Genomic DNA, 12,199 nt, shown 5'->3' with positions numbered 1-12,199 from the left:
ATGTCTGAACTGGGGTGGTGGAGTGAGCTAAAGAATGATGATGGATTAAACCCAGATCAGTTGACTGGGGGTGAGTGTTTGATTTGCTCAAACGCTCTGTCCATCATCCCCTTTGGTATCTTCTTATCTTGACAGGCACCATATTTAAATTGCCCTGTTGCAGGAGACACACCTTACAAAACAGGCAGTCTCACACGTTGCCACTAGATTGGCGGGGGTACGGATGGCTGCCTCATATTCCTCTTATGTGCAGGGGGTTATGATTCTGGTAAAGAAAGATGTTCCATTTGTGCCCACACATATAGATGAAGATGAAAGCGGGCGGTATATAATAGTGCAGGGTACGCTCTATAACACACGGCTGACTATTGTGAATCTATATGGTCCCAATGTAGACTATCCAGCCTTTTTTGACGCAATATGGTGCAAACTCTGCAAATTATCTCCTGCAGTGCTTATTTGTGGTGGTGATTTCATTGTGGTCTTTGATCCTACAATGGATCGATCGAATGTCTGCGGCAGACCCCGCCCTCCGAAGAGCTGCCGGAGCCGTGCAAGATGGGATGTGGTCATTGGGCCTCACTGATATCTGGAGATTAAGACACCACACGCTAGGGAAGGTACTTGCCACTCTTCTGCACGACAGACCTGGTCCCGCATTGATTACTGGCTGGGCACGCAGGACATCTGTACATGGATCACGCAGATAAGACACCTACCTCGAACACGGTCAGATCATTCCTTGGTAGCTCTGGACATGATTCTCCAGTCCCACATGCCTCCTCCCTTTCAATGGCGACTACAATTGTCTATGTTGCTAGATCAGGTCTTTAAAGAGGGTATACGCGAGGCCATATCTGACTATTTCTCACTAAACACTGGGTCAGTCCAAACTATGGAAACGCTGTGGGAAGCCTTTAAAGTGACAATTCGGGGTACATTTATAGGCCTTCAAGCCAGGATTTTGAAGTCTCTGCGCTGCACCATGGCAGTGCTGGAGCGTGAGTTGGGTGATTTAGAGCGCAAATATAGAGCCCGAGTAGATCCCAGTACACTGGCACTCATTAAAGAAAAAATTGTAGAATACAATGAAATAGCTGATCAAGAGATAAATCAGCCGGTAAGATTTCTTGTACAGCTCATACAAAAATATGCCCGGTTTGAGCGCTTCTCAGGCCTGGGAATCAACTGGTCCAAATCGATTGTACTACCCCTCATGGACTGTACGCAACAGTTCGACATGGAATATCCCCTAGCATGGTGTACAGATACTGTAAAATATTTAGGAATATGGCTACACCGGCACCTGCAGACTGTCATACAATCTATCTTTGGCACTGCCATCACACGACTTGGACAGGTGAATCGTTGGATTAAGTTGCCCCTGTCCTTTGCGGATCGAATAGCATTGATGAAAATGGTGATCCTTCCACGTTTTTTATATCTCTTTTTAAACATCCCGGTACACCCAACACGACATTTTTTTCGATAGACTTCGCTCCCTTTTGATCACACTAGCCTGGGGAGGTAGGAAGCCTCAACTTAAATGGGAGACACTTACCCTTCCATATGATCAAAATGGCTTAGCAGCGCCAGACTTCCATCTTTACTACCTCTGTGCACAGGCGCGCTACGCATACTATTGGCAGCATGATCCAGCATATATTCCGCATGTGGCAGTGGAGGCGGGCGCCGTGCCCCGTGCGCCCCATACCACTCAAGGCCATGATAGTAAACATACATACGGTGTTTGAAAAAGTGGAATTCGATACACTACAAGGAGTAGTTTCTGTCCTGTAACTCCAGTTCTGTAGTAGGGGTATCTCTGTTATAGTCATTATCTAGTGAATAGTCCCGCCCATGTGCGCGGACCCCGGAGCAATCAAAAATAATCTCTTAAGTTGTCAAAACATGCAGAACTGCACAGACACTTAAGAGAGAATTTAAAGACAGATAATGCAGCCTATATCCACAGGCTACACTGTCCAGTACTTCAACTAGAAATTCCACCAAAATCCACAAACAGCACAGCCTGTCCAGGGTTTTCTTACAGAGAAAACCTTGCCTTTGACAGCAAAACCCTCTGGAATGATAGAGAGGAAGAAGTGGACAGACAAGCCCCATAGGCTGCCATTATGTGGCTCAAAACAGGATACTGTGCCTTTAAGATAACTTTCCAGAAGCCTCACAGTATCCCAGAATGCACTGCAGGTCCCTTTTACTTTCAGTTCTTTTTGAAGGCGTAACACGCCAGACCTGTAGCATTTCTTACATGAATATCTCCCTCCACCGGGGAGGAGGGCGGGCGCTTATGACTATAACAGAGATACCCCTACTACAGAACTGGAGTTACAGGACAGAAACTACTCCTTCTGTAGTAGGGGATCTCTGTGTATAGTCATAATCTAGTGAATAGAATGGCAAGCCCATCCCCACACCAAAGCGGCGGTGGAGAAAATAGAAATAACACCACTACTGTGCGAACAGATTTCGCAGCGAAGCCTGCCCAACCCGAGCATCTGCCCTGGCATCAGTGTCCAGACAGTAATGCTTAACAAAGGTATGGACCGACTTCCAAGTGGCTGCCTTGCAGATATCTGCAAGTGGAACACTACGGAGCAAAGCAGTCGTGGCAGCTTTGCCCCTGGTGGAATGAGCCTTAGGTTTACCCCCTAAGGTCTTATCAGCCTTTTGGTAACACAATTGTATACAGGACACAATCCACCTCGAGATGGACTGTTTAGAGGTAGCAAGACCGGTCCTGACTGATCCATAATTGATAAACAATTGTTCTGACCTACGCATATCTTCGGTTTTATCCAGATAAAAATTTCAACACCCTCCTAACATCCAGGGAACGCAGAGACCGTTCCGCTGGAGATGAAGGATTCTGAAAAATTGTAGGCAAAGTTATAGTCTGGTTAACATGGAAGTCAGATATAACCTTTGGAAGAACTTTAGGGTGAGTACGCATAACAACCGTAGCAGCATGAAATACAGTATAAGGTTCCTGGCAACACAACGCCTGAATTTCCCTCACCCTGCGGGCCGATGTAATGGCCACGAGGAACGCCGCCTTCCAGGACAGGTGCTGCAATGAAGCCTTATGAATAGGTTCAAAAAGCCCCTTCATCCATCTGGACAGCACCACGTTCAATTCCCATGAAGGCAAAGGAAGCCGGACAGGAGGGAACACTTTCTTCGAGCCTTCCAAAAACCCTTTGATCACAGGGATCTGAAAGAAGGAAGTCTGTGAAGGCCATTTCCTGTAGGCCGTCAGCGCAGCAAGATGAACCTTAATGCAATAGACATTAAGGCCAGATTACGCCAGGTGTAGAAGATACGGAAGGATGACATCTTCCTTACACGTCCTTAGGTCATAGTCCTTGAACTTGCACCAGATGCAAAAACCTCTTCCACTTGTAAGCATAAGAAGTCCTAGTGGAAGGTCGCCTAGCCTCCTTCAGTATGTCCATACAAACTTCTGGTAGATTCAAATGGACATATCGCACTACTCAGGAGCCATGCCGCCAAACTCAAAGAGGAGAGGTTGGGGTGCAACATCTGCCCCCCCGAACTTCGTGAGAAGGTCCGGCCTGCACGGCAGCCCTATGTGAGGAAGGAGAGACCGGTGAAGCAGGTCCGTGAACCACCACTGCCTGGGCCATTCCAGGGCAATCAGGATCATCCGCGCCCTGGACTGGAACAGTTTGATGAGTACCGCCGAAATCAGGGGAATGGGCGGAAAAGCGTACAGAAAGCTGCTCGACCAGTTAATCCATAACGCATACCCCAGCGTCCCCTGCTGGTAGTACCCGGAGGCAAAGTCTCAGCATTTGCTGCTTTCGGCGGTGGAGAACAGATCTACGTCTGGAGTCCCCCACCTTGCGAAGACTTCTCCTAGTACTTCATCGTTTATGACCCATTAGTGGTCTTCCTGAATCAGTCTGCTCAGTGCGACTGTCTGAACCTTCTGCACACCTAGCAGATGGGTAACCATGATTGTCAGTCCTCCGGCTAGAAGCCAGCGCCAGATCGCCTGCGCCTCCTGCGACAGAGTGCGCAATCTCGAACCCCCCTACTTGTTGATGCAATACATCGTGGGCGTATTGTCCGTCTGTACAAGCATAGAGTTGGTCTGGAAGGACGTAAGAAACGCCATCAGTGCCAAGTGAAAAGTTCTGAGTTCCAGGAAATTGATGTGATACGTGGACTCCAACGGGGACCACGTTCCTTGTATCTGTAAGTCTCCGGAATGTGCCCCCCAGTTGTGGCGAGACGCACGATAGTGTGTGCGGGAATGTCCTTGTGAAAGGAAACCCCTCTGAGGAGATTCTCCGCCGAACACCACCACTTCAGAGACTGAAGCGCATGCAGAGACAGTCGTATCCTGTCGTCCCAAGATCCATCCCTCTGATCCCACTGATCCTCCAAGCACTCCTGCAAAGGTCTCATGTGCAGCCCTGCGTGTGGCGTGAGGAAGATACAAGAGGCCATCGACCCCAGTAGAGAAGACACCATCCCCACTGTTGTAGATGGAGCGGTTATAAGAGCCTAAGCCTTCCGAAGGAATGATAATCGTCTCTCCTCCGAAGGAGACACGCTTGCTGACAGCGTATTGATGGAGGCTCCCAAGTACTGTATGCACTGGACCGAAATCGGGACAGCCTTGGACATGTTGATGTGCAACCCCAGCTTGTTCAAAAGAACGCACGTCTTCTGGAAGTGTGCTCGAGCTTCCGAGAAAGAGGAGGCCTTGATCAACCAATCGTCCAGGTCCGGGTAGACAAACACCTCGTTTATCCTCAGGTGTGCAGCTACCACCGCCATGCACTTCGAGAATGTTCTGGGCGCAGACGGCAGCCCGACTGGCAGTACTGTGTACCGATAATGATTGGCGCCGACTTGGAATCGCCGGAACTTCCTGTGTATGTGTGCAAAGGGCGCATGGAAGTACGCATCCTGTAGATCTATGGCACAGAGCCAATCTCCCTGTTGCAGCTGAGGAAAAAACCTGATGCAACGATAGCATGCGAAATTCCTCTCTCTGCGAATCCACTTGTTTGCTTGGGCCTGAACTCGTTCTTGTCCTTCTTGCGAACCAGAAAGAACCGGGAGTACAGACCTCTTCCCCTTGAGACAGAGGTAGGTCTCCTATCGCCCTTTTCCTGAACAGGATATCGGCCTCCGCCTGGAGCTCGCGCAGCTGAAACCGCGAGCTGACTGGAGGAATTGCTGGAGAAGGGCTGATGAACCGAAGACTGACTTAGACCCAGCCGGCCTTTGTTCGCCGAGGAGCGTATGCGCACAATATACTTGTGAAGCATTATTATAGGCTGCATTATCGGTCTTTAAATTCTCTCTTAAGTGTCTGTGCAGTTCTGCATGTTTTGACAACTTAAGAGATTATTTTTGATTGCTCCGGGGTCCGCGCACATGGGCGGGACTATTCACTAGATTATGACTATACACAGAGATCCCCTACTACAGAAATTACATCTAGGGCCTGGCACGAACTCGGTCAGCGAGCGCATAAATTGCCACTATATGCCCCTAGCATGCCGCTACTACATCACTCCGAACTCTCGGTCAACAGGGAGGCTGGTGCACTGAAGACCCTCAAGGATATGGAGCTGTCCACCATGGCGGATGTAATGACTGGAGGCCAGTTCATAACCCCAGAAAGCAAAGGCGCCCGGGGCGAGGTTCCCACCATGCAACTTTTTGTCTATACTAGACTGCCCTCGGTTATGCATGCACTCTACCAACACTTACCTACAGAGCTGCCAACCCTTGAGGCATTACAACTCCTATACACCGCTACATCTAAGGCCAAGCTGGTCACTAGACTTTACAAGGCATCGCAGAGTGGTATGCCAACTGGGGGGCCCGACTGCGATGGCCAAATGGAATGCTGTGTTGCCAGAGCCGCTCTCGGAGGGCGATTGGTTAAGCAGCTGCTGCCCGACGGGCCAGCGGACGGCGAATGGAAATCTACGGTTGGTACATTTTAAATATCTGCATCAGCTGTATTAAACTCCTGCCCAACTTCATTGGTATGGGTTGCGACAAACTGACATCTGCAAGCGCTGTGGTGCATTCGGGGCTAACTTATGTCATCTAGCTTGAGAGTGTCCCAACGTGTATGAATAGTGGGGCTCAGTCACAAGGATTACTTGTCTGATGATTGAGGAGTCTGTTGAGTGCTGCCCAGGAATGTGTTTGCTGGGGGTTGGCGCTAAAGTGAAGGCATTCGACAAGAAATTTGTGTCCATAGCACTATTGATGGCTAAGCGCAGGGTCTCCATCTGCTGGAAGAGCAGGGTTGTGCCCACCACTAAGCTATGGTTACAGGATCTGGCTTACTGCCGGGATAAGCTCACATGTTATACAGAGGAGCTACCGACTGCGTCCAATCCACGGGATATCTGGGGGCCGCTCACGTCCTACCTACTGTCAATAACTGACATTTGATGATTGTAAAATGCTCATGAAACTGCCCTGCCTGTTCCCACTCTGCAATGTGATTCCTGCTAGTGGCATGTCTGTATGTATTTGTGCTCTTGACGGTGCGCTCTGCAACACTATGATTTATGTAATGAGTTTATATACATCATATATGCTATGCCAATGCCATAACCTGGATAACTGTAAGATGTTCTTTACTGTATCTGAAAAAGCAAAAAAAAAAAAAAAGCTACTTATCTAGAACAATAGACCTGTAGCTTGAGAATTTTTTTAATTCACATACTAAGCTTTATCCTACCATCTAGTGATTGGGCTCTGCAAAACATCTAGTTTACTGGAGTAAATGTTTTGGGCACGAACCAATGCTGGGTTAGGAAGAGGATGTCTTGCAACAGACAATAGACACCATCTTCAAATCATATTTTCTTGATTGCATGTTGAGTGAATACAGAGTTAGAATCTAGCAATCTTTACTTCCTCTTCACCGGGGATGATTTAATAGAGAATATAAATCCAGGAAAGTCTCAAGCTGAAATCATTTAGTTACACATACGTAACTTTTTTATTTTGTAGATGAATGTATCCCAGACGCACATGCTGGGCAAACATTGCAAAGCAGTATTCCCTCTCTATGGAGATGGAAGTGAAGCATGAGTAGTCTGCCACACTGAAATCAATATTCATGCAGTAATCTTAGGTTTATGTGTTAACTGAGGAGCTGCCCTGAGTGAAATGTGATTTCCCTGCATATTAAGCAAAGTTATTTCTAGTAACTAGCACAAGTGTATACATTACACAATATGTAATTCCTGATTGACTGATGGATTCACGCAAGGGAGGAGATGATGCAAGAGACTAGGAGCTGCCATGTCGTTTTGAAATGTTTAGTCTCATCAATTAAGGGTGCGAGAAATTTGCGCAATCTAGTTTTGCATAATTATGTAAAGTGTCAGAAAGATTATGATTGCACAAAATGCAAAACCACCATGTGGCTCTATATTTTAGAATGAAATTTTATTTATTTTTTTATTTATTTTGAAAGTTTTATATAGCGCGAACAAGATCTTTGCAGATATCAGAGCGCTTTACAAGGGCATGGGGATAAAAAATACAAAGTAATAAAGCGTATATACAGAGTAATATATGAGGTAGTTAGGTACAAGGTGCTAGTTACATAGGTGGGACAAAGGACATGAGGTAGGTCACAGGTGAGGTAGTGTCGGTACACAGTGTATAGACAAACAATTGCGTCAATAGTATAAAGTGCAATAATAAGGAGCATATACTTGCTTAAGCGTGTTTAGAATATTTAGAGTTTAAAGGTGGGCACAGTTGAGGTAGGTGTGAGCAGGGTGTATAGTCCCACAGGTGCGAGAGTATTAGGGGAGTAAGGCACGTTGAGATGGAGAGGGTAAAGTGTGCAAAGTCAACCAGGTGCGTCAATAATATAACAATATACATAATCAACCAGGTGCATCAAACATTATAACAAAATACAAAGAGTGAGCGTATACAGTTAAGTAATTCGATAACACGGGTGGTACAGTAGACCAGGGTCGGGCAGGACTTACAGGGCAGATTCATGAGTGATACGGAGCAATAGATCATGTGTATTTTGCCATGAGGATCGCTTTAACTTCCCTCTTAAAGATTGTTTCGGAGGAGATGAGCCTTGTTTCCGGAGGGAGTGAGTTCCAGATCCTGGGTGCCATTCCTGAAAAGGAGCGTTTATAAGTTTTTTCCTTCCGAAATCTTCGAGGTTTCAGCAAAAGATTGTTTGTGCTTCTAGTAGTTCGGGAGCCACCCGAAATTGTCAGCTTTTGAGTGAGATAGGCGGGTGAATTCCGGTGCACAGCCTTGTGTGTCATGCATGCGATTTTCAGTTGTATTCTGGCTTCAAAAGGTAGCCATTTCAGTGATTTGAAGTCCGGGGAGATATGAGAGTGGGTTTTTTTTTTTTGGTTTTTTTTGCATTCTGGTGTCAATTTTGGATGCGAGGATGCATTTTGCACTGAAAAAAGTGTAAAAAACACAAGCACCACAAACACAGCTATTCGCGTTCTGGTCTTTCGTGCTGTTTCCAGGCCCTTGCACCAAATTTTGCTGCGAACGGTGCATAATTACAGGACGTGGTATAATGTGTAATTTTGGGAATTCAGCAAAAAAAGCATATCACAAAATAACAGAATTTATGCTAGAATATGTGAACGTAATGGAAATTTCACCCAGGCCTACTATTTATACAAAAGGCGACAGGTGACCAAACATCCCGAATATGTAAAGACCTTTCTGCTGTACATTTAAGAGTGATGTCAAGGCAATTTAAAGTTTTGACTGGAACAACATCCAACAATTATCCTAAAATTCATCTCTGTATACGTGTGAAAGACCACTTGGTATAAAGGGCCTGAATCTCACTTATCCAGAATACTGAGCTGTTAGGTTCCATGAGGGATAGGGGTTGCAAAGTGATGCAGTGGTCCTCTTAAAGGCCGCTAGAAGTTAGTTTGTAATTGCCACTTTGTAAAGTTATTGACTATTCTTGCTTTTTAGGTAAGCATTAATAGATTCACTATACCAAACTGGAGTTCTAAAACAAGCATACAGCAGATGTCAAACACTGTAACATGTCTTTAATGAAAACCATAAATGCTTTCAGAGTGCCTTTGAAATATCTTCTGCCAAGAAGGCCACGACTAACCCTGGGCATAGGACTCTGCTACGCTCGCGTAGTTTGCGCAACTGCGCGCACTGTACGTAGCACAGTGCAAAAACGAGTAGCGGGCATTTTTTGCTTGTTCGCGCTCATCAACATCAAGTTGCCGATCGCGGGCGTGGAAAATAAACCTCCCGGCGAGATTCTCAACACGGGGAGGTCAAGTTTCTCATAGCGAGTGGTCGTGTATGCTTGTGATGAGAAACTACCAGTCCGCGTTGAGAAAGCTGCCGCTCCAGTACAAATCTACTTGAGCGGCAGAAAACGACCGCTTGCCCTGTGCAAGATGCGGTTTGCAATGATTGCACAGTGAGGACAAGCATCCGGCACTGTGCAATCAGTGCGAACAGCATTTTGCACTGCACTATGCAGTTTGCGTAGCTTGCGTAGTGCACTTCGCGTAGCGCTACTACGCGAACTACTCCCAGGGTTAGAAATGACGTGGCTTGAGGGAATTGACTGAAAAGCAACCAGAATGGAAGTTAGATGGTCCAGTTTCTACTGCCCTCAATGATAAAGAACATCCATTCACTAACCAGTCCGGTCGGTATGGACAGGTCTATGGGTTTCCGCCACTGATATAGTAGCAATCCTGACTAACACAATTAATAATCTTGGTTTCAATTTGAGTCCGCACAAAGTACAAAGAACCAATAATGTTTTCTACTGATTAGAAACTGGAGGCATTTCCTCTACCTAGAATCCATCAGACTCTGCTAATACCAATATTTAAGGATGAAACACAAGGTGAATGGTCTTGCTTTAAAAGAACTGACATTTTGAAAAATTGCCATTTGGAGCTTTGCAGGCCAAATGTAGTGGCCGAGATGCTTATGATTCAGATTCGGACACAAGGACCCGTGCTTCTTGTGTACAACAAAGTAACAAGTACTCTCTTACCACCTTTCGAGTGACAGAACCTCTTCTTTAGCATATTCCTTCATGAAAGTATTTACCTCCTCCAGCATAAGTAGGCTCTCATCCATCCTGGATGTAAATCTCTTCTGGTTGATTCTGGGGCTTTGTGACAAATTCAGTGAAATAACTAATTGTAAATCAGACAGCTGTACATTACCAAAAATGCTGCAGTTTAATTAGTTTATAGCAGGTGGATACCTATCCAGATCAGATTCATATCTAGTACCTGAGACAAGCTTCAGCACCGTCAACCCACATAATGCTACACCTTCTTCCCAGAACAGCCTTTGGAGATCACAGTCCTAATAAAGAATTAAAATGTTCACCGAGCTCAGAGAATGTGCCTGCACTCTGAGACATGCTGCTGGAGAAAAGAGCTGTAGAATCATTCACTTTCCAGTGCAGAAGGCTGAATAGGTACAATAAAAGAGTTCTTATCGCGGTTACTACAAGTTTCTGAAATAAAAGAATCCACGAAAATATTCCTTTTACTTTGTTTGTATTATATTTTTAAAGTGCGCCAACTCTTGTGCAGTCCAGACAGTTTTAACTAGGTTTTAAAAAAGTAGCCTCATGCTCTGCCGGATTTGCGATGTTAATTATTTTAAAATATTTTTATTGATTGCCTTTCAATGTAGTTTATAAAGTGCAACATTTGTAGAGACAAATTGTATATGTTTTTTATCATTGCTTTATATTGAACTCAAAATATAAGTAATGTTGAAGCCAGTGCACTCAAATGCAAGGAGATGCAACGAATGACAAAAGGAGAGGTAAAAAGTAAAACGGAACAATTAAATGGCAAAATACCAACGCATTTGAAGGGTCTCGCCAACTATGAAAACAAATCTATTCATTTTAAATATGAACTCAGTCTGAAAATAGCTTCCTTTACCTTTAAAAATCAACTGGTGAACATCTAAATGGATGATTGAAAACACCCGTAGCTACTAAAATGTAACTATTTTAAAAATAAAGAGATATGAAAAGTGGATGCTTGGCTCAAGTAGACCTCTAGCTCGTTAACTATTTTGGACCTTTAAAATATATTATGCCAAAAATTACTAAAAATCCCCACCTGCCCTCACCTATATCTAACCAGTGGTTTCTGATCTCTATCAACTCCCCAAGGATCGTTTACCTAAACCTGCGCCATAGGAAAGGCTTTACAGTGAACATCTCATATTCAGCAATAGAATGTCATTTACCAAGAAGAACGGTTATAATTCGCACAGATTCTATTTGCTGATGACCAGTACTTGAGTCAGAACAGGTATGCTTAAGCTCCTAATCGGCTAGGCTGTTGGCCTTGCCATTTCTAGAGTCCACTGCTCTTGAGGAAAAGTAGGAGCTGAGCCACAGTGACAGTGTTATGCTTACTGAGCACACTTGGGATCGATACTTCGATCAGACCAGTGCTTTTTATTTCACTGGTACCAACTTTAAACATGTTCGAGGCAAAATTTAGACCATGATCCAAATAATCTTAAACAAAGCAACTTCAAATATTGGTAATAACCAACCAGAGAATTAGAAAAATAGCAATCACAGTACAGTAAGGAATATCTAGTGAATTCCAAAATAACACAACAAAGACACTCCTGAACACACAGGTCATCGTCAATCTGGTGGTCATGACAAGAAAAAAAAATCTAGATGTGGCGAAAGAGTGGTATAGTGTAAAGGTGTACGTGGAGGAAGGTGTTGGCATGTCCAATATCATTTTTTTAATTTATTCTCCATATGCGTTAGGAATCCTGCATAGAAAGCACACTACATTCAAAGGGTGAGTCAATGGAGAACACCCAGGAGAGGATATCAATTAGCCTGCAATCAATGATTGCTACCTTAAATCTTTAGAATGAAACATTGACGCAGGCATGGCAAACAATTTGACTTGCAAGACAGAGGAAATGAAGTGCAGCCCTCTACATATTCTTCAATATCCTACCTTCGACTGGGACTGGGACTCTTGCACTGCAATTGGTAGCTCTGGAATCCTGAAATAAAAGCGCATAGTTTGTAAAATTTAGATTATTAAATAAATTAAAATCATTAACACTAATATTTAGTGGGATAAAGCATCAATCAAATTGA

General features: G+C 44.7%; 1 protein-coding gene across 2 annotated transcripts in view; it reads right to left on the bottom strand.

The window, feature by feature from the left end:
* The window catches only part of RNASEH2B (ribonuclease H2 subunit B), a 300,760-nt gene that overhangs the window by 56,891 nt on the left and 231,670 nt on the right, over positions 1 to 12,199 (bottom strand). For both annotated transcript variants that reach the window (XM_078657377.1, XM_078657376.1), the window contains one exon: positions 12,054 to 12,102. In XM_078657377.1, coding sequence (XP_078513503.1) covers positions 12,054 to 12,102 — 49 coding nt within the window. The remainder of the gene's footprint in view (positions 1 to 12,053; positions 12,103 to 12,199) is intronic.

This window comes from Lissotriton helveticus, chromosome 8, assembly GCF_964261635.1.
Source record: "Lissotriton helveticus chromosome 8, aLisHel1.1, whole genome shotgun sequence".
NCBI classification, from domain to species: domain Eukaryota; kingdom Metazoa; phylum Chordata; class Amphibia; order Caudata; family Salamandridae; genus Lissotriton; species Lissotriton helveticus.
Note: the sequence above shows the minus strand (reverse complement) of the source record. Positions and strands in the feature narration are given on the sequence as shown.